The 27,667-nt window shown below is 42.1% G+C and overlaps 1 protein-coding gene across 3 annotated transcripts; it reads right to left on the bottom strand.

The window, feature by feature from the left end:
- Positions 1-1,668: 1,668 nt before the first annotated feature.
- Positions 1,669-26,615, bottom strand: CCDC14 (coiled-coil domain containing 14). 3 transcript variants are annotated; one of them, XM_058195166.1, is made up of 13 exons: positions 26,481-26,615; positions 20,920-20,975; positions 18,305-18,377; positions 17,515-17,587; positions 17,284-17,424; positions 16,511-16,756; positions 16,315-16,412; positions 14,726-15,308; positions 12,853-12,991; positions 11,699-11,778; positions 5,100-5,318; positions 4,878-5,010; positions 1,669-3,406 (listed from the first exon to the last, which is right to left on the bottom strand). In XM_058195166.1, exons 1-13 carry the CDS (start codon positions 26,511-26,513, stop codon positions 2,425-2,427), a joined length of 2,856 nt encoding a protein of 951 aa, XP_058051149.1. In that variant the 5' UTR covers positions 26,514-26,615; the 3' UTR covers positions 1,669-2,424. The 3 variants fall into 3 exon arrangements, with proteins under 3 accessions (XP_058051149.1, XP_058051158.1, XP_058051167.1); XM_058195175.1 differs by having other exon boundaries at positions 16,315-16,409; XM_058195184.1 differs by lacking the exons at positions 17,515-17,587; positions 20,920-20,975; positions 26,481-26,615 and having other exon boundaries at positions 1,670-3,406.
- Between the last annotated feature and the right edge of the window lie 1,052 nt (positions 26,616-27,667).

The following is a 27,667-nucleotide window of genomic DNA, read 5'->3' as shown; positions in this document are numbered from 1 at the left end:
TATTGAACAAATGTGTTTTTAGAGAAGACAAAGCAGTCTGAAGAGATTGGCGGTAATCCCATGGACTGTGAACTGCAAACAGAAGTTAATGAAGGTGTGCTAAATTCTGAATTTCTGTATTTAGCACCAAAAACCCAGGTGGAATTGTCTGACATTTCAGTTTTCAGAGGAAGAGCCCATTGTGACTGTTTCTAAGAAGGTGATACAAATATGGCTGATGCTGGTGAAATATTTTTGAAGGTGATTTTTCTTAACTATAGTTTCACTATGGATAGGATTGGGTTGGTGCTTCTGGGCATACATGCAGATTAGGCATCCATGAGCAAAGCTGGAAGTAATTACACTCCTAGCTGTCAAGCTGAAGGACGTTTTCCTCTATTAAGAATTAGTGGAACTCTACAATTGCTTAAATCACCAGTCAGGAGTAGCTGGGAAATTACAAACCTGTCAGCATAATGACCATACTGGATTAAGGCATCTAAACAGATTAGCAAGCAGCACATTTATCAGTGCTTAGATAAGGATGCTACAATTAACAGGAGCCAGCATGGGTTTGTTGTCTCTCTCTCTCTCTCTCTTTGACAGGGTGCCTTCTAATGCTCTTTCATAAAATATGGAGTAGATACTATTGGGAAATGGACTCACTATTGACTAAATTACTAAACTTTAAAACATTTATTAACAGGTCTATTTAAGCTGCAGTGGAATTGCTGAATGGAGTGCCATTGGGCATTCCTGTCCTCAGCTATTCAACATTTTTATTAATCACCTGGAGTTAAAGGAATACTTATAATGTCTGCAGATGACACAAAATTGGGAGGAGTGGTTGAAATTTTAAAAGATATAAATAGTCTTGAACAGGGAGCTGATAAGGTGGAAGATATATACAAGAAAAATGGGTATGAGAAATATAAGGTGCAAACATAGAAAGGAGCTTGGTAGTCATATATTAAGGGGATCTGAGGGTCCTTGTTGACTAGAAATTAAAATTAGCCAGCAGTTTGATGCAGATGCTAAAATGATAAATGCTGCATTAGCAGAAATGTAAGAGTTCGGTTTGCTGGAAGAAAATGTGTTGTGCTTTAGTTCCAGTCTCCAGAAATTGTGTCTGATCCTGAGCACCAGGCTTCAATCAGACGAAAAACTGGAGAAAATTCAGAGGGGAGTTGTCAAGATGGAGAAAGGTCTGGAAACCAAGCCAGAGGAAGGGCAAAAGATTTGGATGTTTTTTAACCTACAGAAAAATGACCAAAGGCAGATATGATCCCTGTCCCGTTCATGTCGGAAGCACCATTTAAGGCGCTTCTGGGTTGAAAGGATTAGCTGGTGACAAGACAGATATGATTATAATCTTCAAATATAGTCACACAGAAAAAGGAGTGGACTTTATTGACTTAGAGGGTAGAACTAAAATCAACAAAGTACAAGAAAAGATGTTCATAGTTGGATATCAGAAGGAGCATCTTGATAATGCAAACTATCAGCCAGTGAAGAGGCTGTTCTGTGACATATTGAGTTCTTTTTTATTATAAGTCTTCAGAGATAATAATCTTTTGCACGACTTGCAAAAATCATCTGTAGAGAACCCTGCACAGAGTATGTGAGTGCATGTGTATGCAAACATTTGTGGACTAAATGAAATATTTGGTCTCTCCCATCTCTGATTCTAAATTTCAAATCCCTAGTGCTGCCGTGTAACGGGGTGAGCTCCCGTTACTTGTCCCAGCTTCTGCCAACCTAGCAGTTTCGAAAGCACATAAAAATGCAAGTAGAAAAAATAGGGACCACCTTTGGTGGGAAGGTAACAGCCTTTGGCGTTGAGTCATGCCGGCCACATGACCACAGAGACGTCTTCGGACAGCACTGGCTCTTCAGCTTTGAAACAGAGATGAGCACTGCCCCCTAGAGTCGGCAACGACTAGCACGTATGTGCGAGGTGAACCTTTACCTTTATCTTATCTCTGATTCTAAGCATATAAATATAAAAGGGCAATGTATTTGCAAGACTGCATTTAAGTTATGGACCAAAATCTTATTAGCCAAATCAATAGGTTGTAAGATTAAACTTCTCTATTTTGACATACATGCAACATATTTCCAATAAGCACATTTTAGAAAAATATTACACACTTTTTGTTTGGCCTTTATCAATCACGCATGAAAGCCACAAGAAAAAATGGATTCTGTTCCTTTAATAATACATTTCAAAGCAATCGTATATCTTTAAATATTAAAATTTGCAGATCCATTTGAAATTCACCTTTGATTTATTTTATCAGTAAGTTTTCAGTGACGAAACAGCCTTTTAATTAACAGCTGTTAGTTTATTAGTAAGATACTCCCTGACAAAGTTTTGAAAGATAACTTATATCAAAAATAAAAAAAGATTACAAATCACTCGGCTTTTTAAAAAATACATTTTTCCTAGTTATTCTGAACTACTGAAGTATTCTCAAAGTCTCCTTGTTTTTTCAAGCTATTCTGCAATGTCTTTTGCAGTCTTGCTATGTTGGCATCCAAGGCTGCTAATCCATTTTTGAAGTCTTCTTCATCTCTGGATGTGAATGTTGAAAAGGAAGATATAGTCCACTCAGATTTTCCTGACATCCAGTCAAGAGTTGAAAAACTGGAGTCAGAAGCAGAAATTCCAGGGTTCTTCTGCCCATTTCCTTTTTGAGCATAACAGTGTTTATCAGGCTGAAGTCTGTCTGGATTGTTCAAAATCACATTAGCAGACCCATTAGTTCTTTCTTTTGGCTGCATTTGGAGTCTCTCGCTTTCTAGCTTCTCTATCCTCCCCAGAGTTTCAGATTTATTTTCAACAGCCATTTTTCGACCAAAGCTACCAAAGAATTTATCACCGATCTTGGTGTTGCTCAGCATCCCAACCTTGCTTGGCTGCTTAGAGCCACACTCCAGTTTGTGGGGAATCGGGTTCTGTTGTATGACTGTTTTCCTTTCCGTTGCCGTGACTGGTTTCTGAGATGGACTGCTACTCAGTGGAATGTAAATAGTCTCATCCAGCTCATGACCCCCTAAAGTGCTTAAGGAGCTGGCTGTTTCTGCATCAAGCTTTCGGAAGACAGAAAGATTTCTTGAAGCCACAGTTTCCTCTGCTATCACCTGACTCTCTTGGGCAGGATGCTCATCTGCCCTCACATCAAATACTTCTTTGGGCTCTTTTATCTCACCCTCACTTAAGAGGGGCTTCATGTTGGTCGGAACAGGATCCATTTCTAATTTTTTTAGATAGTTTATTATGGAATCACTTAGAGGGTATGTATCAGGCTGCAACTGTTTCTCATGAATTTCCAAGAGAGCTTTCGATAGACTGCTGACTTGTCTGGGCTTCACCATATCCCCGGTGAGGTCCGACAGTAGCTTGGACATACTCCCTTGAAGAGCCCTGTAAAGCACAGATGTCAAGACATGATGTCAAAATGAGACAAAGGTGTAAAGGCTTCTACATATCTGAAAAGTCAAGGTACAATCTTAGCACCACTAATTAGGCTCATTTCTAAATAGGTATGTATTCCAGTCAGGGTATAATCTAATTGATACTTGACGTATCAGGGCATCTAACTCTAAGTACATTCCACTGAGGAGAACGGGAAACCATTTTACAGCCAGAGCTGCCTTTTTCTTTCTATCTTCCCCCATTTCTAAGGGCTGGAGAAAATGTATTCAGAGATGCCCAGATGGTAGTGGTTCTCCAGCATTGTTTTGCTGCTTCATGGTACTGTAGTGCAAAAAAAAGAATTTTAACAAAAATATTTTGCACCTTTTTGGAGCTAAAGCACATGGGAGAATTTTCAGCCAATAATTTGTGGTTTTCCTGTTGAATGTTGGCCAGGCACTCTAGGGGCAAAAACATCAGGTTAAGGATTTATACTACCCATCTTTAATTCCCCATCTTTCTCATAAAACCATTTATATTAGTCTATTTATTTCTTTAATTTATTTTTTATTTTGACTCGCCTGTAAGAGCTCCTTATCTAACATCTTAACACATCACCCATAGAGAATTACCTATGCTGATCTTCAAGAGAACAAAATAAGGTTGAAATTTAAGGTGAACCACAGCTAGAAACAAGTTCATAAATTAGTTTATAAGCCAGTTATAAAGATCTGAAATGTTTCTATTTTATAAAAAAAGAAAATACAAGATAATCTGGTCCTTTAATCATATTTGATTATGTATCTCAGTATCAGAGATAATTAAAGCCATCTTCCATTTAATGCACACACTTCCTTCAGCCGTTCTACTAGTCCTCTAGAATTGCTAATATTGTAACCTTTAGAATAGGCTTGATTAATATATCCCCAATGTTCGAGTCAAAGTAAAGAACTCTATGCAGAATCACTTCCAGAGAGGATTTTCCATCTAACTAGGGCTACAATGTGCACTATGAGAGCCTTGGAGTATTATAACACCACTTGACAGCATTAAGTAATATACCTCTATTGAAAATAAAATAGGGACTAAAATCCACAACGTAATAGTATTCATATACACTATTATTACGAAAGGTTTCTCTTTTTCTCAATAAATTAGGTTTCAATTTTCTGGGTGAGTCACTGCCACCACCTTGTGGCTGACTATTATATCGAGAATTTATATATTAATAAAATAAGTAATATTTCCCATCCTCCACCAATAATTGTGAGTTTTTGTCCAAGTGTTTAGAATGTAAAATAAATAAATCAAATATTATTCTATTTGGTAGCTTTTCCTTCCCCAAATCTAAATTTATTGAGGTTTTCAATGTTTTTTCAAAGATGCATTTCTCAATTTATTGTTCTAACTCTCTGAGGCAGTGTACAATTTTGCTAAATGGATTTGAAACACTAAGAGAAATAAACAAGGTTAACAGTACCAGGTCAATTCACGCAGTCTATTCACTTCTGCATCTCGCTGACGCAATGTTATGCCCATAATCTGGTTTTCTTTTTCAGCAGCTTCTAATTTGTACTGGTAAGTCTTCACATTGGTCAACATTTCATCTGCTTCTAAAATATATTAATAACCAATGAAATTTAGTTTCCATGATAAATTCACAAAGATTGGACAACCCCGCCAAATTTGCCAACTTACACACCGATTTTGAGTTTGGTTGAGTTAATATCACACTGTTGTTTCTTTTCAAGCAGCTCTTGTTCTTTCTTCTGGATTTGTCTAGTTAGCCTTTTATTTTCTTCTTTTTGGCTTTCTAGGATTTTAATGAATTCTTCATTTTTATCCTGCAACAACTCAATGCTTCTCATGGATTCATTCAACTGACTCTGCAATGTCATATTCAAAGACTGGAGGGACATAACTATAGGAGGAAAACATAAGAGTTCTTTCAGAAATATGGTCCATGGACAAATATTTCACTCGTTCGACTGAACAAAGAAGGCACTTTCTTCTAACCTCTGAGATGTGTTACTGTAGGGCTCTTAAGTCTGAATGAAATACATTGCTCCAGCAATACACCTGACTCTAGACTTCTGGCATTTCAGAAGGCGGTGGCAATTTTATTGCCTGGGGAGGGGGCAACTTTTAGCAGTATGTATCATAAATAATGAATCGCAGGCTCTTTTATGGTTGACGAGGCAGGAGACCAGGTTAGTGACAACAGCTCTTTAATATAGTGTGACCCAGCAAAACTCTGGAGAAAAACCTCTCCTTATATACACTTCAGCCTGAGGCTGCATCCAATCAGAAACGAGATATTTCCCGCCTAAAACTCCCGCCAAAACTTACAGTAATACATTACACTCCTTCCCTCCCAGAAGGCACTTTGCCAATATTTGCATATTACTTCTCTACGTAGTCCTGCAGGTACGTGGGGCGTCTCCTGACTCTCCCGGACCTGCGCAGTTCACTTTCTGGAGTTGAGTCGAGCTTGCCGGAGGGACTTTTCGTTCCTCTGAGCTCCTCCTCCCGGCCATCCGGCCCTGGATTATTCGCCGGCTCGGACCTGCTGTCCTCTAGAGGGACCGGAGGGTGTCGCTGGACCTCGCCTGACTCAGATAAGTCTCTGTTTGGTTCTTTGCTTACGCTTTCTGTTTGTTCTCGGCGCCGGTCAGCTGTGGGGTTAATTAAATCACAGTCAGGGCTGTTCTCGCCTAATTCTGCCTTATCGCTCAATCTGTTTCTTAATTGATCTATGTGGCGCCCAGATTCTGCCATCGTCTAGTTCCACTAGATAAGATTTGGGGCCCGTTTGTCTATGACTATCCCCTCTTCCAGTTAGGGCCGTCGCTGTAATTATGTGCCCACACTGAGTCTCCTATGTTTAACTCTCGGATTCTATCTGGTTTTGTTTTGAACCCGTCCTGTCGTAGTTGGTGTAGCCGGTCTAGCGGGCACCGTAGCTTCCGCCCCATTAATAGCTCGGCTGGGCTGTGGCGGTGGCCACACAGGGGTCCTGTGTTGACGGTTAGGAATCGTCGATTTGTGCCTGCCAATCGCCGGGCCGCCGTGATAGCGCTTCTTCGCACTCCGGACAAAGCGTTCAGCAAGGCCGTTCGACGCAGGGTGGAACGGCGCTGAGAGGGCATGTCGGATGCCCTCTTCAGCCAGGTACCCTTCAAATAATGCTGCGGTGAACTGTGGCCCGTTATCGGACACGAGGGTGTCCGGTAGCCCGTGCGTGGCGAAAAGGTGTTTTAGTGCTGAGATGACAGCTCCGCGGTTGTGGATTTCATTAGGATGATCTCCAGCCATTTGGAGAATGCATCCACCACAATTAGAAATGTTTGGCCGTGGAAGGGCGGCAAAATCAATGTGTATGCGGGACCAGGGGCCTTGGGGTTTCTCACACTCCAAAACTGGGGCCGTAGGTGGTAGTGGTCTGGATTCCTGACATACTTGGCATCGGCCAACCCTGTCACTGATTTCCCTGTCCATTAGGGGCCACCAGACATAGCTCCTAGCCAAACCCTTCATCCTCACAATTCCTGGGTGACCCTCATGCAGGAGTTCCAGAACTTTTTTCCTCAGTTTCTCTGGGACTACCACCCTATCCCCCCAGAGCAGGCACCCCCCTTGTACGGACAATTCCCCTTTTTTCTTTACAAATTCCTTGAAACGTTCGCCCGGCGCAGCGGGCCATCCCCTTTGAACCCAACTGATTACAGTCCTTAAAACAACGTCCCGGTAGGAGGCCCGAGCCACTTCCTGCGATGTGACTGGCCCCGAGTCCAAAGAGTCAATTAGTAGAACGGGTGTGCCCGGGTGGGGTCCTCGATTTCCCTGGCAATGGGCATCTGCTCAATCCGTCCGCATGCCCCAGCTCCTTTCCAGGCCGATGCTGCAGCTTGTAGGAGTATGCGGTCAAAAAAATAGTCCATCTGGTCAGTCTAGGTGAGAGTGCTACTGGCGTTGGGCGGTCGCCAGCCAGCAACCCCAATAGCGGTCTGTGATCAGTGACAATTTCGAAATCTCGCCCAAAAACGTATTCGTGAAATTTTTCACCCCTGACACTATTAGAGCCTCCTATCTAGCTGGCTGTAATTCCTCTCAGCCGGGACATCGTTCGTGAATAGAACGCTATAGGGGCTTCAGTGCCGTTTGGGAGTCTGTGGCTGGCACCGCTCCTACTCCATAGGGGACGATCACAAACCAATACTAACGGCAGTCTGTTGTTGTATTGTATTAACAGGCTATCGCTTGATAGCAAACTTTTACTGCCTCAAATGCCTATTCTCTGACTTCCCCACGACCAAGCAGTGTTTTTCCAAGCAATTTATGCAGCGGTTCAGCAACGGTTGCCTTGTCTTTTAAAAACACGGCGTAAAGTTTACCAGACCCAGGAAAGCCTGGAGTTCTGTCTTGTTTTTGGGTGCTGGGGCTCTCTTTATCGCCTTGACTTTGCTCTCAGTGGGGTGAATCCCTTTTTTGTCTATTCTATAGCCCAAAAATTCAACAGATTCGACCCCTATCTGACACTTGCTTGCTTTGACTTTTAATCCTGCCGACCTAAAAATGGCCAAAACTTTCCTTAATCGCTTCCCCAGTTCTCCTAAATCTTCCCCTGATACCAACACATCATCGAAATAGGGTACGACTCCCGGTAACCCTTGTAGGAGCCGCTCCATCAAATTTTGGAATAGCCCCGGGGCCACACTCACCCCGAACTGTAACGGGGTGCACTTAAAGGCACCCCGGTGCGTTACAATGGTCTGGGCCTCAGCTGTGCTAGCATCTACGGGTAGCTGTTGGTACGCTTGTGCCAAGTCTAATTTGGCGAAAACTTGTCCGTGCCCTAGTGAGTGCAATAAGTGTTGCACTACTGGAACTGGGTAGGCGCTCTTTTGCAATGCTTTGTTCAAGGTAGCCTTGTAATCAGCACAAATTCTTATGGACCCGTCTGGTTTTATAGGGGTGACGATTGGCGTCTCCCATTTGGCATGGTCAACTGGCACTAGTATCCCCTGGCTGACTAATTTATCTAACTCTTTGTCGATTTTAGGTTTGAGTGCAAAAGGAACCCTCCTTGCCTTTAACCTAATGGGAGCTATTTGGGGGTCTAAATTGAAGGAGATAGGGGTCCCCTTGTACTTGCCTAAACGGTCCTCGAATACGTCTGCGAATTCCTCCAGTAGGGCGTTTTGCAGGTTGCATCCGCTCGGTGGGCGCCAGTCACCCCATTCCCAACGCCCGGAACCAGTCTAGCCCCAGCAAGCTTGGCAAGGTTCCCTCGACTAACGTGATGGGCAGGGTCTTTTCGTGTGTCCCGTGACCTCGGCGGTCGTTGTCCCTCGAACAGGGATGCGGTTGCCCTGGTAATCCTGCACCCGGGCCGTTGTTTCTGTAGCTTGCGCTTTGCGATGCGGCAAGGCTTTCACAAAAGTGTCCCAGGACATGATTGTGATAGCTGATCCTGTGTCTACTTCCAGTCGGCACGGTACGCCTTCAATTGTCGGGTTTGTGAAGATCTTTTCTTGATGCGGGTAGCTGCGTGGTCTATGGTAACAGTCATTCGGTTTGACTTCGCTCTTTCTTTCCTGGCCAATCGCTGGTCGCCTCGCCGATCTCGCGCTCTGATTGGCTGGTTTGAAATTCGGCGGGACTGTGGGGTTTGCATCTCTGACTCAGAGCCGCTCTGATTGGCCGATTTGAATTTTCGGAAGGTTGGGGTGCTCGGCAGACTTGAGCCAGGTGCCCTTCCTTTCACACCGCCGGCAAATGGCGTCCCTGAACTTACATCTTTGGCGCTGATGTCGCCCGCAACTTCCGCATTCCTCCGGGTCTTCCTTGTCGATTTTCCGGTGTAGTGGACTTCTTCCTCCTCTTCGCTGGTTGACTCACGATAGGTTTCTTCGTGGTGGACTGTGCTCGGCTTTGCGCCCGCCATCGGCGTGAGTCGCTTTTGTAAGGTATCTGCTGCATGGTTGGACATCTCATGGGCTCTGGCTTCGTCCAGAGCGTTTAATGTCAGGTTGCTCTTGGCTAGCAACCGTCTCCTCAAACGGATGTCTCTGACCCCCCGTATAAGTTGTTCCAGCAGCTCTTCGTCCAGATCGCGGTACTCGCAATGCTTGGAGGCTTGTCTCAGGGCTGCCATGTAGTCGCTGATAGACTCGCCTTCTTGTTGCCTGCGCTCCCCAAACTCGTACCGTCGAACGTATTTGGACGGGGCTGGTGCGTAGTGATTCTTCAGGAGGGTCTGAAGGGTCTGCCACGATACGGAGTGTAGCGGTGTTGGCTCCGCTAGGGCTTCTGCGACGGCGATGACTGCTGACCCACAGTGGCTTATGAAGTAAGCCCGTTTGCGGTTGTCGGAGACTCCCTGTAGCTCGTTTGCCTCCAGGAAACTTTCGAAACGGGTCATATATATTCCCCATGTCTCCTGGGCAGGGTCAAACGGCGTGGGTGGCGTGTAGCCGGTCATCGCTGCATTCGCCGTCACCTTGCTGGGTTTGATTCTCGTAGTGAGTTCAGCTCTGTTCTGGTGCTCTGCCTCAATATCCCACCTTCGTCGCCAATGTTATGTATGGGTATTGACGAGGCAGGAGACCAGGTTAGTGACAACAGCTCTTTAATATAGTGTGACCCAGCAAAACTCTGGAGAAAAACCTCTCCTTATATACACTTCAGCCTGAGGCTGCATCCAATCAGAAACGAGATATTTCCCGCCTAAAACTCCCGCCAAAACTTACAGTAATACATTACAGTTGTATTTTATTGTTATTATATTTCTTGGTACATCACCTTATGTTTTATGAGAGGGAAGTAGTGAAACAGTATAAAATACTATGCAGCCAATATTTTATGCCTAATCTCTGGAATGACACAGTTTGCCAATGACATTCAATGCAAGTCAAGACAGTATGACAAATGACAATCAACTACTCTTTTTGCTGTTTTCAATGCATCTGGCAGCTATTCATATTCTGTATTACACTAGCAAGGTTTCTAGTCAAGGACTATAATTACTCTGAAACAGGGGTGAAATGCTCCCGGTTTGGACCGGATCGCCCGATCTGGTAGTGATGGCAGCAGGTGGTTCAGTAGCAAAAATCCCTGCCCACCCCCATGCCCAGCTGAGCCGCATGATCATCAGATGTTTGGTTTTTTACTTTTAAAAGCATTTTTTTCTTCGGCCGAAAAAATGCTTTTAAAGTAAGAAAAAAAAGCCTCTGATGATGTGCGGCTCAGCTGGGATCGTTGGCCGAAGAGATTGTAAAAAAATGCTTTTAAAAAGCTCCTCTGACAATCCCAGCTGAGTTGCCTGATTGTCAGAGGCTTTTCTTTTCTTTTAAAAGCATTTTTTTTGCCTTTAAAAGAAAAGCCTCTGACAATCAGGCAACTCAGCTGGGATCGTCAGAGGAGCCTTTTAAAAGAATTTATCTACAATCTCTTCGGCCGAAGAGGTTGTAGAAAAAATGCTTTTAAAAGTTAAAAAAAAAAGTTGGCCACGCCCACCCTGTCACGTTACTCCCCCACCAAGCCATGCCCATAGAACCGGTAGTTTCAAATTGTACATTTCACCACTGCTCTGAAGGTAGTTTATAAAAAGCTATTAGCAGATATTATTGCTTTGTTTGTATCCAAACGCAAAGAGGTTTTTAAACTGGGTGAAGAATAAGGTCATACCTGCAGTCTCTATTTTCTCTAATTATCATACACCCATCCAAAATGCTGAAGAACACTTGGCTTTTACTTGAACTTGAGTATCTCTCTCTATACAACCCATAACTAGAAAACCACTCAGTCCCACTATGTCTGGCCAGCTGCACTCACAGTTAAACATATATAAATACAGAATTCTTTGAGATCACTAAGGTCTCTAAGATCACTAAGTGGGGCCAGACTGTTAATCTGAAAGAGATTGTCTTTCCAATCTCAAGCATTTCACTCACCCAGAAGAATCCCTGGCGATCTAGCCTTTGTTGAACCCTTAATAAAATATTTCCATCACCTTTGCAGAGAAAACACAATTATCACATTTGGAATCAAAATGTCGGTTGGCCTTAAAATATGCCCTCAGTGGGCCACAAAGCGAGAAAGAGAGAAAAGGAGAACGGTGTCTGATGTGTGGCTTTAATGTAACTAATATAATAACTAAGTACAGAGGAATACGGAGGATCAGTCCATATTCCAGAAAAGAAAAATAGTTTCTGGAAATATGTCAAAATATTTCCAGTTCTCAGACGCTATTGAAAGTGATTTTAATACATGCTTAAACATTTATACCTTGCTACTTACCTTCCAAGCTGCTATCCAGGCTACATTCCTTTTCAGCTCTGTTTTGTTCCCTCAGCTGTTGGTTCAAAATTCTCAGTCGTCTACAATAAGAGGCAGGGATTTTTAAACAAATACTTTCTTTGTTAACAAATAGATTTGTTACTTGGATGCAGCTCTAAGTGCCCCCCCCCAGCACTTTTTCCTCACTTTGACTGAAAAAAAGTAAAGTTTGCCCATCCTCAGATAAACTTTTTCTCCAGTAATCACCATTTTTTGGCAGAAAGCTTCCATTGGGATAATTGGCCTGTTCATATTAAAATCCTGCCTCCCATTTTCTAGTGCGCTTGCATAAAACTCTCCCAACCCACTTAAACGGCTGGATCCAATTGAGATGGCCTACTTCTTGAGTCTGGAAGCGAACCATTTCTTAACTTCTTGAGTTAAGAAAATCCAGCCTGTTCTTGGTGTATGGAATCTCCTTGTTGCTTAAATTCTGCTTCTCCATCAGGTATATGTGTATAACTGAGAAAACATTTAAAGTCCAGCCATTGCAATAACCTTCCTCCCCACCAGCCCACACTTCAAACCAAAGGCTTAAAAATAGTAAAATGTTTTTTTTTAAGGAGGTTTTTTTTTAGACAGCAATTTAAAGTTAAGGAAGTTTTAAATTTAGCTGCTTTTATCTAAAAAAATATAAATAAAATAAAATAATAAAATAAAATATTTGTGCATCTTTCTGAGATTTGGTGTATTTCTGTAATGTTTCACTCTAACTACACAAACACACAAAATCTCACAAAGCTTTATGTGGCATTTTATATGTGTGTGAGTCAGTTATGTTGTGTTGTGTGTGTGTAAAGTGTGAAAGTTGGTTTTTGAGCTATTTGTGGCTGTGTGAGGTTACTGCTTTTTGCAGGGGCAATTTTGGGTGAAGTGCAGCTGCTTTTACATTGTGTTTGTGTCAGTTGTGTTGTGTTATGTGTGTGTAAAGTGTGAAAGTTGGTTTTTGGTACTTCTTATTGTTTTGTATACTTTATTATTTTTATTATTTATTGTTATTGGCCACACCCACCTGGTCACCTGACCACCAATTAAGCCACGCCCACAGAACCGGTAGGGAAAATTTTTTGATTTCACCCCTGCTTTAGTACCATGTTTCTCTCTTCTTTACTGACCTGCGCAACTGAGCGTTTTCACTTCTGAGAGGCTGAAGGGCAAGTGCTATTTCAGCTTGTACATTTGTATTCTCAACAGCTGTGGGCAAAAGTGATGTTGTGTCATCTATTTCATCTAGCACCCCTAACGTTTCTGAATCTTCAGTGAGAGAGAGGAAAACAAGCAAAAAAGGAATTTTCACATATACTCAAATAGCCATTCTTCAGAAAGTATTATTGTAGACAATCAAGTTTATCATCCTAATATGAACAGGCTGAGCAGGTTTCCAACTGCATGATTCATGGCATATATGTTAGGTTTCTCCATCAACTGCATATAAAATATGAAAAACAGGGTCCACTCTTCAAATAGGTTGCTTTAAGATGAGGACCAAGAAATGTGACAGATTTCATTTATAGCATTGACAGTTCTTATATTTGAGGCTTCAACACTCCCTCACTGCCTTATACTTTTTATTTCAGAATGGTAAAAACATCACAGAACTGTGACTTCATTAGTTTGCCCAGAGCAGGGCAAGATAGGAGCAAAGTTAATGTTTGTAACTGCCTATTTTCAATCCTCATCAAGTTTTTAAAAATGCTGCAATTGTCATATTTAGTAGAAAGTGATTTATGATGGATGGATTTAAACAAGATTATTAAAACAACAAATAAAAAAAATTATTTTGGTAAGTAAGTAATCTCAAAATAAGGAAATCAGATTAGGAAAGTTAAACTGAATCTTATTTTGCATTAACAAATGTGTGTTTCTTGATGCAACAATATGGGGTAGTTTGGGCTAAGCGGTTGGCCTAAAGCCACCCACAGTGCTTCCATTTTGAGGATGGACTTTAATTTGGATGCAAATAATTAATTAAATTAATTAAAATTAATTTTAATTTTAATTTAGTTCAACAACTTAACCATTACATTGGCTATTTTGCTACAAAGCAAGATAAAAACGATCAAAGAATATGTTTAATCCAGCATGCTAACTTATCAAAAGATTCTGCTGTTTGATCAGTTTGTTTTGAGGTTATCATGTTTAGCAGTGTTTTCTACTCACATTAAACTGAGCACTTTTCTGTGGTGAGTTGCTCTCATATGATGATGACAATATCATTATCATCATTTTATCTCACCTTTATATAAGCAGTAAACATCTCTAATATAGGTAGTCCTCAACTTACAACAATTGAGCCCAAAATTTCTGTCATTAAGTGAAATATCTGTTGAATTTTGTCCCATTTTATGATCTTTCTTGCCAGTTAAGTGAGTCACTTCAGTTGATAAATTAGTAACCTAGTTGTTAAGTGAATTTGGCTTCCCAACTGACTTTGCTGGTCAGAAGGTTGCAAAAGGTGATTACATAACCTTGGGAAACTGCAACCTTCATAAACATGGACCAGTTGCCAAGCATCTGAATTCTGATCATGTGATCATGGAGATGCTACAATGGGCATAATTGTGAAAAATGGTCATAAGTCATATTTTTCAGTGCCACTGCAACTCTGAATGGTCACTAAAAAAACTGTTGTAAGTCAAGGACTACTTGCACTCCTCTGTATTTTCTCCACAACTATCTTGTGAGCTAGATTGAACTAAGGGAGAGGGAGAGAAAGAGAGGGGGAAGGAGAAGGAGGGAGGAAAAGGGAGGGAGACTGACCCAAAGTCATCCAGCTGACTTTCTTGCCTAAAGAAGGGCTAGAACTCAGCCTGTCCCTGTTTCTAGGCCAGCACCTTAGCTACTACTCCAAAGCACATGATTTGAGCACCTTAAAACCATCTCTAAGAAAGTCAGCAAGTGACACTAGTAGGCCACCTGGGGACTGATCATATTCACAAGTCACAAAGTGTCCCACCGAACAAATCATAATAAGAACAATCATATTACCATGGTCAGTTAGCAAGGCCTTGAGCTCTGCCAAAAGATACTTCACAGTTTTCACTTTTTGGACTCTTTTCTGCATGCTGTTTTTTTGAGGCCTTAAGAGTTCTGTGCTGAAACTAGTTTGGCAGCTTGTATCTCTCACAGGTGCCATATCAATGCCATCTAAGGTATCCTCTTCACTTAAAGTGCCTTCATTGTATTCTTCAGTTATCTCTGGTTCTTTAGAAATGGGTGGCTTGGATTGCACCGGGTCAACATCTGGGCAATTTCTGACAGCCTCCTTTAGTTCACGCTCCCTCTCCCGTGCCTGCAACAGAGCCAGCTGTGCCTGAATGCATCTGATCAACTCTGCCTCATTAAACTGTTCTTCGTGGATTCCTTCTGACACGGCCTCTCTACCAGGAGATGGAGCGAGGATGGCTGAGGATGGGAGGTTGCCTGGACCAGAGGGAGCCACGTGGGGTGGAGCAGAGCACAAAGCTGATGATTGCATTTGAGCCATAGAAGTGGAAGTCTTTAAGCCTCCGGATACAAGGTCTGGCCCCATTCGTGTGACACACTGGCTGCAGATGTCCACAGGAAGGCCCTGTGACAAGTATACATACACAAGCAATGTTCTTCCATGCTGAAATCATATTGAACTTATATTCTTGTAAGTTAATTACAATTCAAATTACATTCTTACAATTAATTACAATTTTAAAAGGGAATGGAGTGTGAGGTTTTCCCCACCTTAAGCACCTATTGCATGAGCAAACTAGTTGGTATTAAACAATATGACAACGGCCCAATACCCAGAGAATAATGCATGCTAGGAAATAGTCTTCTTTAGTAACTAATTAAACTTGAACTAAATGTTCAACAGTAGAAATGCAAATATGTATGGGAATTTCAGTACTGTTGAAAATTAAAGAGAACTTTGAAAAATGCTGGTTCTTCTACGATAGCACAACATTATCTTTTACTCATGTGTACAACAAAGAAAAAAACAATGACTTGATTTTTGTCTCCAGGGCAAACATAGATGACATGGAATAGAGAAAATGGGATTATTAGGCAAATGTTTGTTTTTTAAAATAGTTTTGCTACCTCTCCCCCATTTCCTTCAATTGTAATGATCAGAACTGAAGAGGCAAGAAAAAGTTTAGAAGAGGTAACCAGCAAATTCAATTTGCACATCTTTGAGAAGTTGCAGAATTTAGACAAACTGGGGCGGGGGGGGGGGGGGAAAGCAAACACTCAGGAACCAACAAATAAATACAAAGGGCCTCAAAACAACTTGGGTACTGGAAACAGCTGGATTTCTGCTTAAGAGAGCATGTTGAATTTAAAATAAAATGTATCCCTGTTGCTTCTCATCTGAAGATAAAGATACAGTATCTGCTCAACTTGCAGACCAAAGCCCAAAGGAACTGAAATTCAAGTGCCTTTTTTCTTTACCCACCCCAAATTCAATCGCAAGTTCAGTCATGACTAGAGTGCATTACTTTACAGCAGTTTTATTTTAAAATTTTGCTCTTAGCGACATGTTTAGGATAAAACAGGGAAATACAAATTTGTCCATTTACTTCCAGCAGAAGGAGGGTACTTACAGGGTGAACGACAGAAGGATTAACTGCCTGCTGTGGGGATAGTGCTGGTGTGGAGGTAGGTAAATGGCCGTTGAATGCTGTAGTAGGTTGATATGCTGCTAAAAGGAGGACAATCGCCAAGCAGTTAACAACACTAAGGTTAATTTGAACAAATGAACACAGTGCATAACGACAGCCAAACTGCTTCCCCACTTACCCTCTTCAGGAACGATGGAAAGCGGGACATCAGGCATATCACTGGATTTCCCTGGCATGTGGCTGTTTAACAAAGGCATTTGGGACTGTGCATGCTCACACAATTTCTGGTGCAGTACAGGAGAATGCTGAGTGCAAGGTCCATGAATCGATTTAACAACAAAGGCTTGTTTGGTGCTTAGAGGAGTTACATCTTTTTCAGCAGCAGTTTCATTACCTGAAACTACCTTTCTATTTAACTCAGATGCTGCAAAAAAAACCAAACAAACAACACTACAGAATGGAAAATGTTTAGCTTGTTAATACCCTTAATATTATCCAGATGCAGAACTAATTGTTTGGGTTTGAGAATCCTGTTGCTGCAAGTTTGTTTTTTATAAATACAGCTATGGATTTGTAGCTATGGTTAAAAAAGCTTGAAGTAACATGTTTATAAAGAAGAAACCATCCTTATTTTTGGTAAGGTATAAACCAAGAATTATGACTGTTATATGGTGATTTACATCTGGCTTAACATTCTCACTTCACCCCTTCTGATAAATACAAAACATATGCAGTTGGTGGATGAAGGCACACATTCATGAAACAAATTGTAAAAAAACCCCTATTGAGTATTTACAGTGGTATGTTATCTATAGACAAAACCAGACATTCAGGTTTTGGAGGCAGAAATTACATCCTGTAACTATTACGTAATTGAGAATGATGAATGAATGATGAATGAATGAGATAAACACATGGTTAAAAAATTAAATTTAAAGAAATAGTGCACACCTGTTTCTTTTTGCACATTTGCTGAAAGAATTTTTTTCTTTACACCTCTCTTTTTAGCACCATCCATTTTATTCAGCAAAGGTCTGGAAACTGCTTTGAAAGTAGTTGTTTTCACTGCTTTTTGAGAGCTGCCTGCCATTCCTAGCATCATTTGAAAAAATAACATTTAAGCCACAAGGTAAGCTATCAAGGATATGAACTTTATACTCAAGTAATGATAATGATCGTTACCTTGGGACTCATTCTGAAGAATGTCCCTTAACAAAGATGCACAGCGATCAAGACCATGATGAATATTTGCAACCTCAGAAAAGATATTAAGAAGATTACAAACAGCAGCTTCTAGCATAGGAAACAAGCTCATTACTTTATCTTTATTCTCAAAGCTAGTGAATATTCTAGCAATAAAACATTCTTCCATTAAATTAGTTAAGTTCCAGGATCTGATTTTGATGAAACTTCAAATTGTTTATAGTATTCAGTAAGGGAAAATGATAGGAAAAAAGAGCCAGACAAAGAATATTCATTTCTGGATGACTCTTAATTTCTGTTTGCATGATTCTTTTATTTAGAGAGAGAATCCAATTATATGGTTGAAATCAAATGTTTAAGATTATGCAGTCTAGAAAAGGGACACATAAATATTGTGTACTAAACAAAAATTTTGTTTAATATAAATGTACTAAACAAAAACACTCAAAATTCCTTTTAACGCATGCATGGCTATCGTATACAAACAATTCTTAGTTATCCATGGTATTGTCAGAGGGTTTTTGTCAAAATCCAAATTCAAAAACATACTCTTTCTATCCTACTTCTAATTTTCACTTTTCATAAAGCACACATACTGCAGAAACAAAAAGAGAGTGTGCAATCTTTTAATTTAAATATTACTTTTAAGTAAACTATTTTAATTAATGTACATCTAGGATACCCTGTATGAGTTATAAAATATAACATAGATGAAAAGGTTGCAAACAAAATTCTCAGGATAGATTTTTGCATCACATTCTCTTGTTACCTGATCCTCTGAATCTGTGGAATACAGGGAATAGCCATCAGGTTCTGTATATGCCACTTTTTTGGGAGCAATCCTGAAATATAGAAATGATATCCCAATAAACTATTCAACAGGCTACCAAAAAATAATTTGTAATTATTATAGAGAACCAGCTTGATCTAGTGCATGCGGCCCACCGAAGCCATTAATTCGGCCCACGCAGGATAACAAGGTTGCCCCGCCCTTCGGGAGCCCTGTGGGCTGGAACTGAAAGGTAAGCCCAACAATTTTGGCCTGCAGAATGCTTCTGGGATGGCGGTGGGGCTGAAAGGAGCCCAAAAAACGGCCGAAAACAGCCCATTTTTTGCCAAGAAGTGAGCCATTTTTGCCTGGTTTTGGCCTGCAGAATACTTCTGGAGGTGGGTGTGTATGTGTGTGAAAAATGGGGCACCTCCAGAAGATAGATAGAGATAGACAGAGAGAGAAAGAGAGAGGGAGAAAGAAAGAGAAAGAGAGAGAGAAAGAGAAAGAGAAAAAGAGGGAGAGAGAAAGAAAGAGAGAGAGAAAGAGAGGAAGAGAGAGAAGGAAAGAGAGAGAAGGAGAGAAAGAAAGAGGGAGAGGGAGAGGGAGAGAGAGAAAGAGAGAGATATTGATTTCTCAAGCTCCTTCGGGCTGAGAAGAATTGCTGCAAAACTGAGTTTTCTGAAGTGGACCACTGGACTCCTAAACAACTGAAAAAAAATGATCTAGTAAAAAGAAAAGGCAACCAAAAGAGCAACATGCAAACAAAAGCAAATAAAACACCCCCAGGAGCAAAACAAAACAAATTAAAGTTTGCGTGCATTTTTCAATGGACTGTTGGCCACGCCCACCCAGCCAATCCGGCCCCCCAACAGTCTGAGGACCATGATTTTGCCCCCTGCTTAAAAAGTTTGAAGACCCCAATCTAGTGATTAAGACACTAGGCTAGAACGTGGGAGACCGTGACTTCAAGTCCCACCTTAACCATGAAAGCCGGTGGGGTGATTTTGGGCCAGTCATTCTCTCTCAGCCCAACCCACCTCACAGTGCTATTGTTGTGGAGAAAAGAGGAGAGAGAAAGAAAAAGAGAGAGAGGAGAGAAAGAAAGAGGGAGAGGGAGAGGGAGAGAGAGAAAGAGAGAGATATTGATTTCTCAAGCTCCTTCGGGCTGAGAAGAATTGCTGCAAAACTGAGTTTTCTGAAGTGGACCACTGGACTCCTAAACAACTGAAAAAAAATGATCTAGTAAAAAGAAAAGGCAACCAAAAGAGCAACATGCAAACAAAAGCAAATAAAACACCCCCAGGAGCAAAACAAAACAAATTAAAGTTTGCGTGCATTTTTCAATGGACTGTTGGCCACGCCCACCCAGCCAATCCGGCCCCCCAACAGTCTGAGGGACCATGAATTTGTCCCCTGCTTAAAAAGTTTGAAGACCCCAATCTAGTGATTAAGACACTAGGCTAGAACGTGGGAGACCGTGACTTCAAGTCCCACCTTAACCATGAAAGCCGGTGGGGTGATTTTGGGCCAGTCATTCTCTCTCAGCCCAACCCACCTCACAGTGCTATTGTTGTGGAGAAAAGAGGAGGAGGAAGGTACATTTGTATTTATATTTATAAAAATAATAAAGATGGGATTTAAATAAATAAAATAGTATTTATTATTAGAAAATTACACATACTAAAATTCAATTGCAGAAGAAGCTCTGTAAGCAATTATATTAGAACAATAGTCTGAAGGTACTGTAATATCTTTGCAAGCATTCTACATTGTGTACTACATAAACACGCTTATCAAGAAGAGGACTATAGCAGATAGTATTATATACCTATCAAGATTTTCTGGATAGTTTAGAATCTTGAAATGTACAGGTTTTATGGATATAGGAGACTCTTTACAGTCTTCTCCAGTTTGGTGCCCTATTCTCAACATATATTATGATTGCATCCTTGGCAGTGTCAGTATAGCTAGAGAGACTAAAGTTGAACAAGGCTGCTACAGTTCTTCATCACGTTTATCACTTGGAAGAGCAGCAAAGAAATGATGGAGAGAAACATATTTTGATAATGAATCTTAAGCCTTTGTTATCTACAAAAACTGGGATTTTGCTAGATAATAGAAACAATATCAGTAACAAGCCTGAGGAAGTAACAGTCTTGGAAATATTGTTGGATTTCATACTAGCATTTTAATCTAACACAGCCAATGATCAGGACATGTAAGTATAGCTTCATCTCTGACCTAGAATACTAATAATTAGGTGCTTTACATGCCAGTGATAATATCAATACAGCAAAGGTGACAAATAAGCAAGATTGGAGCAAATAAAACCAGACATATTCCTGGAAGGAAACATCACAAAATTTCACCTTACTTATTTCAGCTATGTCATGCCATCAAATTTACTAGAAAGAGTAGTTAGGCTTGGAATGATCAGCGAGGTTGCAAAAAGCTAGACACCATCAAAACTGACATTAGCCAGAGCATAAAAAATTGAAAGAGCCATACAAGATTGGAAAATGTAGAGAGTGCTGATTCACAGAATCACCAAGAACTGGACACGATTGAACAAATAGCATCATCATCATCATCATTAATGAAGATATTCTTACTGTTTTTTCCTGTTTGTCAGTTTAGATGATCCAGTCAACCTTCCTGAAGTCAATCCCTGTTGATTGTATGAGAAATGACTCATTTTCACATAAAATTTCCAACAAGATCATCACATCTGATTTGCAAACAATGGCATATTTGTTTACAATGGCATAGTTATTTAAAATAAATATTCTATGAAGGAAAAATTCCATGGTAGCATAGTAAATAATTAAATAATTAAAAATGCATGGGTCTAGAGTGAAACATATGACAGTATAATAATGCAAAATAACCTCTAAACACAACAATCTGTAGCAATTTACGTTGGTACCGTACCATTACGTTGGTACCGTCCCAGGCGCCTGATGGACCCGGAGAGGTTCCGGACGGAGCTTGGGCCATTTCCTGAGGGTCTGGCTCACGGCACGGCCGAGGAACTAGCCGCAGCCTGGGAACGGGCTGCGGCTGGGGCTTTAGACCGTGTCGTGCCTCTGCGGCCTCTGACCCGGCGCAGATCCCAACCGGCTCCTTGGTTCTCCGAGGAGCTGAGGGGGATGAAACACCGGAGAAGACGCCTAGAGAGCTCTTGGAGGTCCAGCCGTTCAGAGGCTGATCGGACACTAGTTAGATCCTATACCAGGACCTACCTAGTGGCACTGAGGGAAGCGAGGCGTTGCTACGCCTCCTCCCTCATTGCGTCGGCAGATAACCGCCCAGCTGCCCTGTTTCGGGTGACCCGCTCCCTCCTTCACCAGGGGGAGCGGGATGACCCGTTGCAGGGACGTGCTGAGGAGTTTAACGGTTATCTATACGATTAAATCGTGTAGCTTTGGGATGGTCTGGACCAAAATTGTGGCGATTCGGACGGGCGTCTGAGGCGGTCTTGGTGATATTGGCTGGGATGAGTTTGACCCTGTGGCTCCCGAGGACATGGACAGGTTGCTGGGTAGATGAATGCCACCACGTGTTTACTGGACCCGTGCCCCTCCTGGCTGGTGCTGGCCACTCAGGAGGTGACACGAGGCTGGCTCCAGGCGATTACGAGCGCTTCCTTGTTGGAGGGAGTCTTTCCTGCCGCCTTGAAAGAGGCGGTGGTGAGGCCCCTCCTCAAGAAGCCTTCCCTGGACCCGGCTGTTTTAGGTAATTATCGTCCGGTCTCAACCGCCGCGAAGGTTGTAGAGAGTATGGTGGCATATCAGTTTCCCCTGCACCTGGAGGAAACTGTCTATCTAGACCCGTTCCAGTCCGGCTTCCGGCCTGGTTACAGCACTGAGATGGCTTTGGTCGCGTTGGTGGATGATCTCTGGAGGGCCAGGGATAGGGGTTGTTCCTCTGCCCTGGTCCTATTAGACCTCTCAGCGGCTTTTGATACCATCGACCATGGTATCCTGCTGCGCCGGTTGGAGGATTGGGAGTGAGAGGCACCGTTTATCGGTGGTTCACCTCCTATCTCTCCGACCGGTCGCAGACGGTGTTGACGGGCAGAGGTCGCCAGCGGCGCCTCACTTGTGGGTGCCGCGGGGTCGATTCTCTCGCCTTCTGTTCAACATCTATGAAGCCGCTGGGTGAGATCATCAGTGGCTTCGTGTGAGGTACCAGCTGTCGCTGATGACACCCAGCTGTACTTTTCCACACCGGGCCACCCCAATGAAGCTATCAGTGCTGTCCCGGTGTTTGGAAGCCGTCGGGTCTGGATGGGGAGAAACAGGCTCAAGCTCAATCCTCCAAGACGGAGTGGCTGTGGATGCGGCATCCCGGTACAGTCAGCTGAGTCCACGGCTGACTGTTGGGAGCGAGTCATTGGCCCCGATGGAGAGGGTGCGCAACTTGGGTGTTCTCCTGGATGAACGGCTGTCTCTTGAAGACCACTTGACGGCCGTCTCCAGGAGAGCTTTCCACCAGGTTCGCCTGGTGCGCCAGTTGCGCCCCTTTCTAGACCGGGATGCCTTGTGCACAGTCACTCACGCCCTCGTGACGTCTCGTCTGGATTACTGCAATGCTCTCTACATGGGGCTCCCCTTGAGGGGCATCCGGAGGCTTCAGTTAGTCCAGAATGCGGCTGCGCGGGTGATAGAGGGAGCCCCTCGTGGCTCCCGCGTGACACCTATCCTGCGCAGACTGCACTGGCTACCTGTGGCCTTCCGGGTGCGCTTCAAGGTTTTGGTGAACGTCTTTAAAGCGCTCCATGGCATAGGGCCGGGTTATCTACGGGACCGCCTACTGCTACCGAATACCTCCCACCGACCCGTGCGCTCTCACAGAGAGGGACTCCTCAGGGTGCCGTCGGCGCGACAGTGTCGTCTGGCGATGCCCAGGGGAAGGGCCTTCTCTGTGGGGGCTCCCGTCCTCTGGATGAACTCCCCCCAGGACTCCGTCAACTTCCGGACCTCCGAACCTTTCGTCGCGAGCTCAAAACTCACTTATTCATCTGCGCAGGACTGGGTTAGTTTTTTAATTAATGGGTTTTTAATGAGTTTTTATTATTTATCCTAAATTTTTAATCTCGGCCAATTGAATAAGTTTTTTAAGTGTATTTTAATTGTATTTATATTGTAATATTATTGTATTTTTATCTGGCTGTGAACCGCCCTGAGTCCTTCGGGAGAAGGGCGGTATAAAAATTTAAATAATAATAAATAAAATAAAATAAATTTAGCATCTCTGAATATCTATAAATATGGGTTAACTTAATTCACTTCTCAAGAGGAGATGGATTTAAAACAAGTTTCTCATTTTAGATTAACATATTTTTACAAACAGTATGAATAATAATATTTTGTATAACAGAGTACATATGAATTGGCAATCGAATTCCACTAAATACTCTATGCTACAACAAGAAATGTGAAGTCCTGGGGTGGGAGGGGAGGAAATATGAGGTAAAACAAAACAAAACAAAACAAAACAAAACAAAACAAAAGGAATATGGTAAACCTTTTCTGAAACTTTCTGGGCCTTCATATTTTAGCCTCAAAAAACAACTCTGCAATTTCTGATTGTACAACTTAAGTGATAGAGCTTGCAGTTTTTAGAATATACCTACATAGTGATATTCATATTAGATAAATATGAAATTACCCAGAAAGGGCATGGTGAGCCTGATATGCAGATGATACTAATGCCAGAATGTCACCCTACAATTGTCCAGCAGATGTAGAAGCTGGGGTTGAAAGGCAGTTGGAAAGGATTATACTGTGCTTTTTTTATATTGGCAATTCCTGATCTGAATGTAGATAAACATCACTTATTTTAGGTAGTTGAAATCCTAAGTAGCATAAGCAGTACTATTTAGTGTTTCAACAAGTGGGATGTAAATGCCCTACAACCCTTTTGTAGCTGTTTGTTTCTGTCTTTAGTATTGACAGACTTAAGGATCCTGGATGATATTTCAGGTTGTCCAAATGGTTCTCAGAGCTGCTCCTCTATGAATACATTAATAAATGTGATACAAATGTGGTAAATTTATATATATGAACAGTGCTTTTACAGAAAAGCACAGTGCTTTTACAGAAAACTAAAGCAAACTTATAGAGCTTTTTAAAGTTGTAATTGTTTTGATATATTTTTTTTTACTCTCTGGAAGCCAATCAGAGTTGCCTTATTGGTGAGAGGGGCAGAGTCTAAATTAAATCAAATAAAGTCAAGCTTAATGAAGTGATATGCTTCTGCAAGAGCTGGCTGCATTTGTCAGGATGACAAAAATAGCTTGGTAATGTCATGCCACAAACCGTGCCCTTTTGTATAACTGTATCATGTCATGTCATGACATGGACATGGACAAAAAGTTAACCTCATCTCCAATGCGATAAATGCAATGGTTTAAAGGGTCAAAAATCCACCCTCAACCAGACAAGTTACTAGGGACTTGGGAGTAGTCTTTCTCTTTCTGATCTCACAGGGGTTGTCCCTGTATAAAGTGGTCTGAACTACTGGTACCACTTCTAGATGTTTGCCTTTCTCTGCTCTCATTGTAGATACTAGAGATCAACCCAGTTGTAGATTTTATTTTCTTTCTTACCAGAATCTTGAGATCCAACCAAAGGCAAGTACCATATACTTAAAAGAATTTTGAGTCCAACAATTTGCTTCCAACTGGTGAAATTTCACAATGCTGTCCAAAAAGTCACTCCTGGTTCTTGCAAATTGTCTGCACTTTAGCAACACAATGTTGCAGATATTAAAACAGGCAGAGTCAGAACTTTCAGTTGCTTAAACTTTAATCCCTCACTCGACACATACACTAGTTAATTTATTAATTTTATATGCCGTATATCCCACTATTGAAGTGACCCTGAATGGCTTACAAAAAGAATTCACCTTATTTTTACCATTATATTATCTTTAAAAAGTTGTTGAATCCAGGCTTCCTCCTCCTGAAAAGAGACACTGCCTGCAGGAAGAAATCCAAGTCTGCATCTCACCCTAAACCCTTTAAAGTTTTGTGTCATTTAAGGACTTGCTTTTGTTTCTTTCAATCCTGCTCTAAGTGCCATATCAAAAACGCATGGCACACCCCATTCAGACAGTTAACTGTTGCTGTTTCGGATATTACCTTTCGTTTTCAAAAAATTGAATAGACTATAGCTAGAAGGGACCTTGGAGGTCTTCTAGTCCAACCCCCTGCTCAAGCAGGAGACCCTGTACCATTTCAGACAAGTGACTATCCAGTCTCTTCTTAAAAACCTCCAGTGATGAAGCACCCACAACTTCTGGAGACAAGTAGCTATTACACTGGTTAATTGTTCTCACTGTTAGGAAATTTCTTGTTCCAGGTTGCTTCTCTCTTTGATTAGTTTCCATCCATTGTTTCTTGCCTTGCCCTTTGGTGCTTTGGAAAACAGGTTGACCTCCTCTTCTTTGTGGCAGCCCCTTAGATATTAGAACACTGCCATCGTGTCACCCCAGTCCTTCTTTTCATTAAACTAGACATCTACATCTATCTATCTGTCAGTCTGTCTCTGTCTCTCTCTCTTAAAAACTAGATATACATACCTTAATCACACCTAAGGCTAAGGAAAACATAAGGAAAACGTAAGAAGATCTCCAAGTTCCCTTCTATATATTCTTACATATATTACAGAATAGAATTAGAAGGGACCTTGGAGGTCTTCTAGTCCAGCCCCCTGCTCAAGCAGGAGACGCTACACCACTTCAGAGAAATGGTTATCCAACATCTTCTTAAAAACTTCCACCGTTGGAGCATTCACAACTTCTGAACTTCTGAAGGCAAGTTGTTCCACTGGTTAACTGTTCTAACTGTCAAGAAGTTTCTCCTTAATTCCAGGTTGCTTCTCTCTTTGATTAGTTTCCATCCATTGTTTCTTGCCCTGCCCTCTGGTGCTTTGGAAAACAAGTTGACCCCCTCTTCTTTTTGTGGCAGCCCTTCAAGTAATTGGAAAACCCGCCACCCTTTCTGCAACCAAAGGGGGGGGGTGAGAAAAAAACCCAAAGCTAAATAGGTCTAGCACTTATTTCCTTGCACTCCGTAGAGATCTTCAACCACAGGTTTTTTTTCCCCCCAAAACGGGCTTATTCTGCCTTGCGATTTCCGGCGCTCCTCGAGTAAAACAGCTTTTACCTTGTGGTGCTTCAAGCAGCCCGGTCTCGCCATCCTCGCTCTTGTAGGTGGTGGTGGGAGGACCCGCGAGGTCGCGCCGCGTCCCTAGACACGATTGGCAGCCCCAACGGTTCTTCAGGGGGGGAAGGGCCTAAGGTAGGCCACGCCCATTCCCCCCCCTATCGTCATTACGAGGCGGCGGCCGTCGGAGCGGGAACGGGGCGAGTGGGCGGGGAAATAGGATTACGCGTGCCGCTTATTGGTGGGAAACCGCGGTGACGTTGGGCCAATAGAAGCGGCGGTGTGCAAACTCCGGTGTGGCTTAGTTGAATTTCTTAGCGGGTTCTGGGCAGTACCGGTTGCAGTATTAGAGGCGGTGGTTTGTCCCTTCTGTATATGATATGAATGTGAATTGCCCAGCTGTACGTATGGATGGATCTTGCTGTTAAAGGAATGCTGTTATGTAGAGCCACAATGATTCGCAGGTGTCCAAAGAAAAACGATAGAAGATCACGTCGTAATGCACTGAATGGCAGCAAAGCTAGGGAGGTGCGAAATTCTAGGAGTGAATTCACTCGAGCTTCTGCAGAGGGAAATAAATTCAGCATACGAACATGCTGTTTCCCTTTAAAGTGCCAGGACGTTTTTATTTTTTTTTATTTATTTTGTCACAACAGTATATATAAGCATAAGCATGAAATAACTATATGATATATTAAGCATATATATATATAAGCATAAGTATGTAATAACTATATGAATTGGATACAATGAAAGGGAACATTAGGACAGGAACGGTAGGCACGCTTGTGCTCTTATGCACGCCCTTTACAGACCTCTTAGGAATGGGGTGATGTCAATAGTAGATAGTTTTTGGTTAAAGCTTTGGGGATTTTGGGAAGAGACCACAGAGACTGGTAGTGCATTCCAGGCATTAATAACTCTGTTACTGAAGTCATATTTTCTGCAATCAAGATTGGAGCGGTTCACATTAAGCTTAAATTTACTGTGTGCTCGTGTATTGTTGCAATTGAAGCTGAAGTAGTCTTCAACAGGAAGGACATTGTAACAGATGATTCTATGAGTTAAATTCAGATCATGTCGAAGGCGGCGGAGTTCTAAGTTTTCAAAACCCAGGATTTCAAGTGTGGTGGCATAAGGTATTTTGTTGTAATCAGAGGAGTGGAGAACTCTTCTTGTAAAATATT

The sequence above is a fragment of the Ahaetulla prasina genome, chromosome 1 (genome assembly GCF_028640845.1).
Source record: "Ahaetulla prasina isolate Xishuangbanna chromosome 1, ASM2864084v1, whole genome shotgun sequence".
Lineage (NCBI taxonomy): Eukaryota > Metazoa > Chordata > Lepidosauria > Squamata > Colubridae > Ahaetulla > Ahaetulla prasina.
Note: the sequence above shows the minus strand (reverse complement) of the source record. Positions and strands in the feature narration are given on the sequence as shown.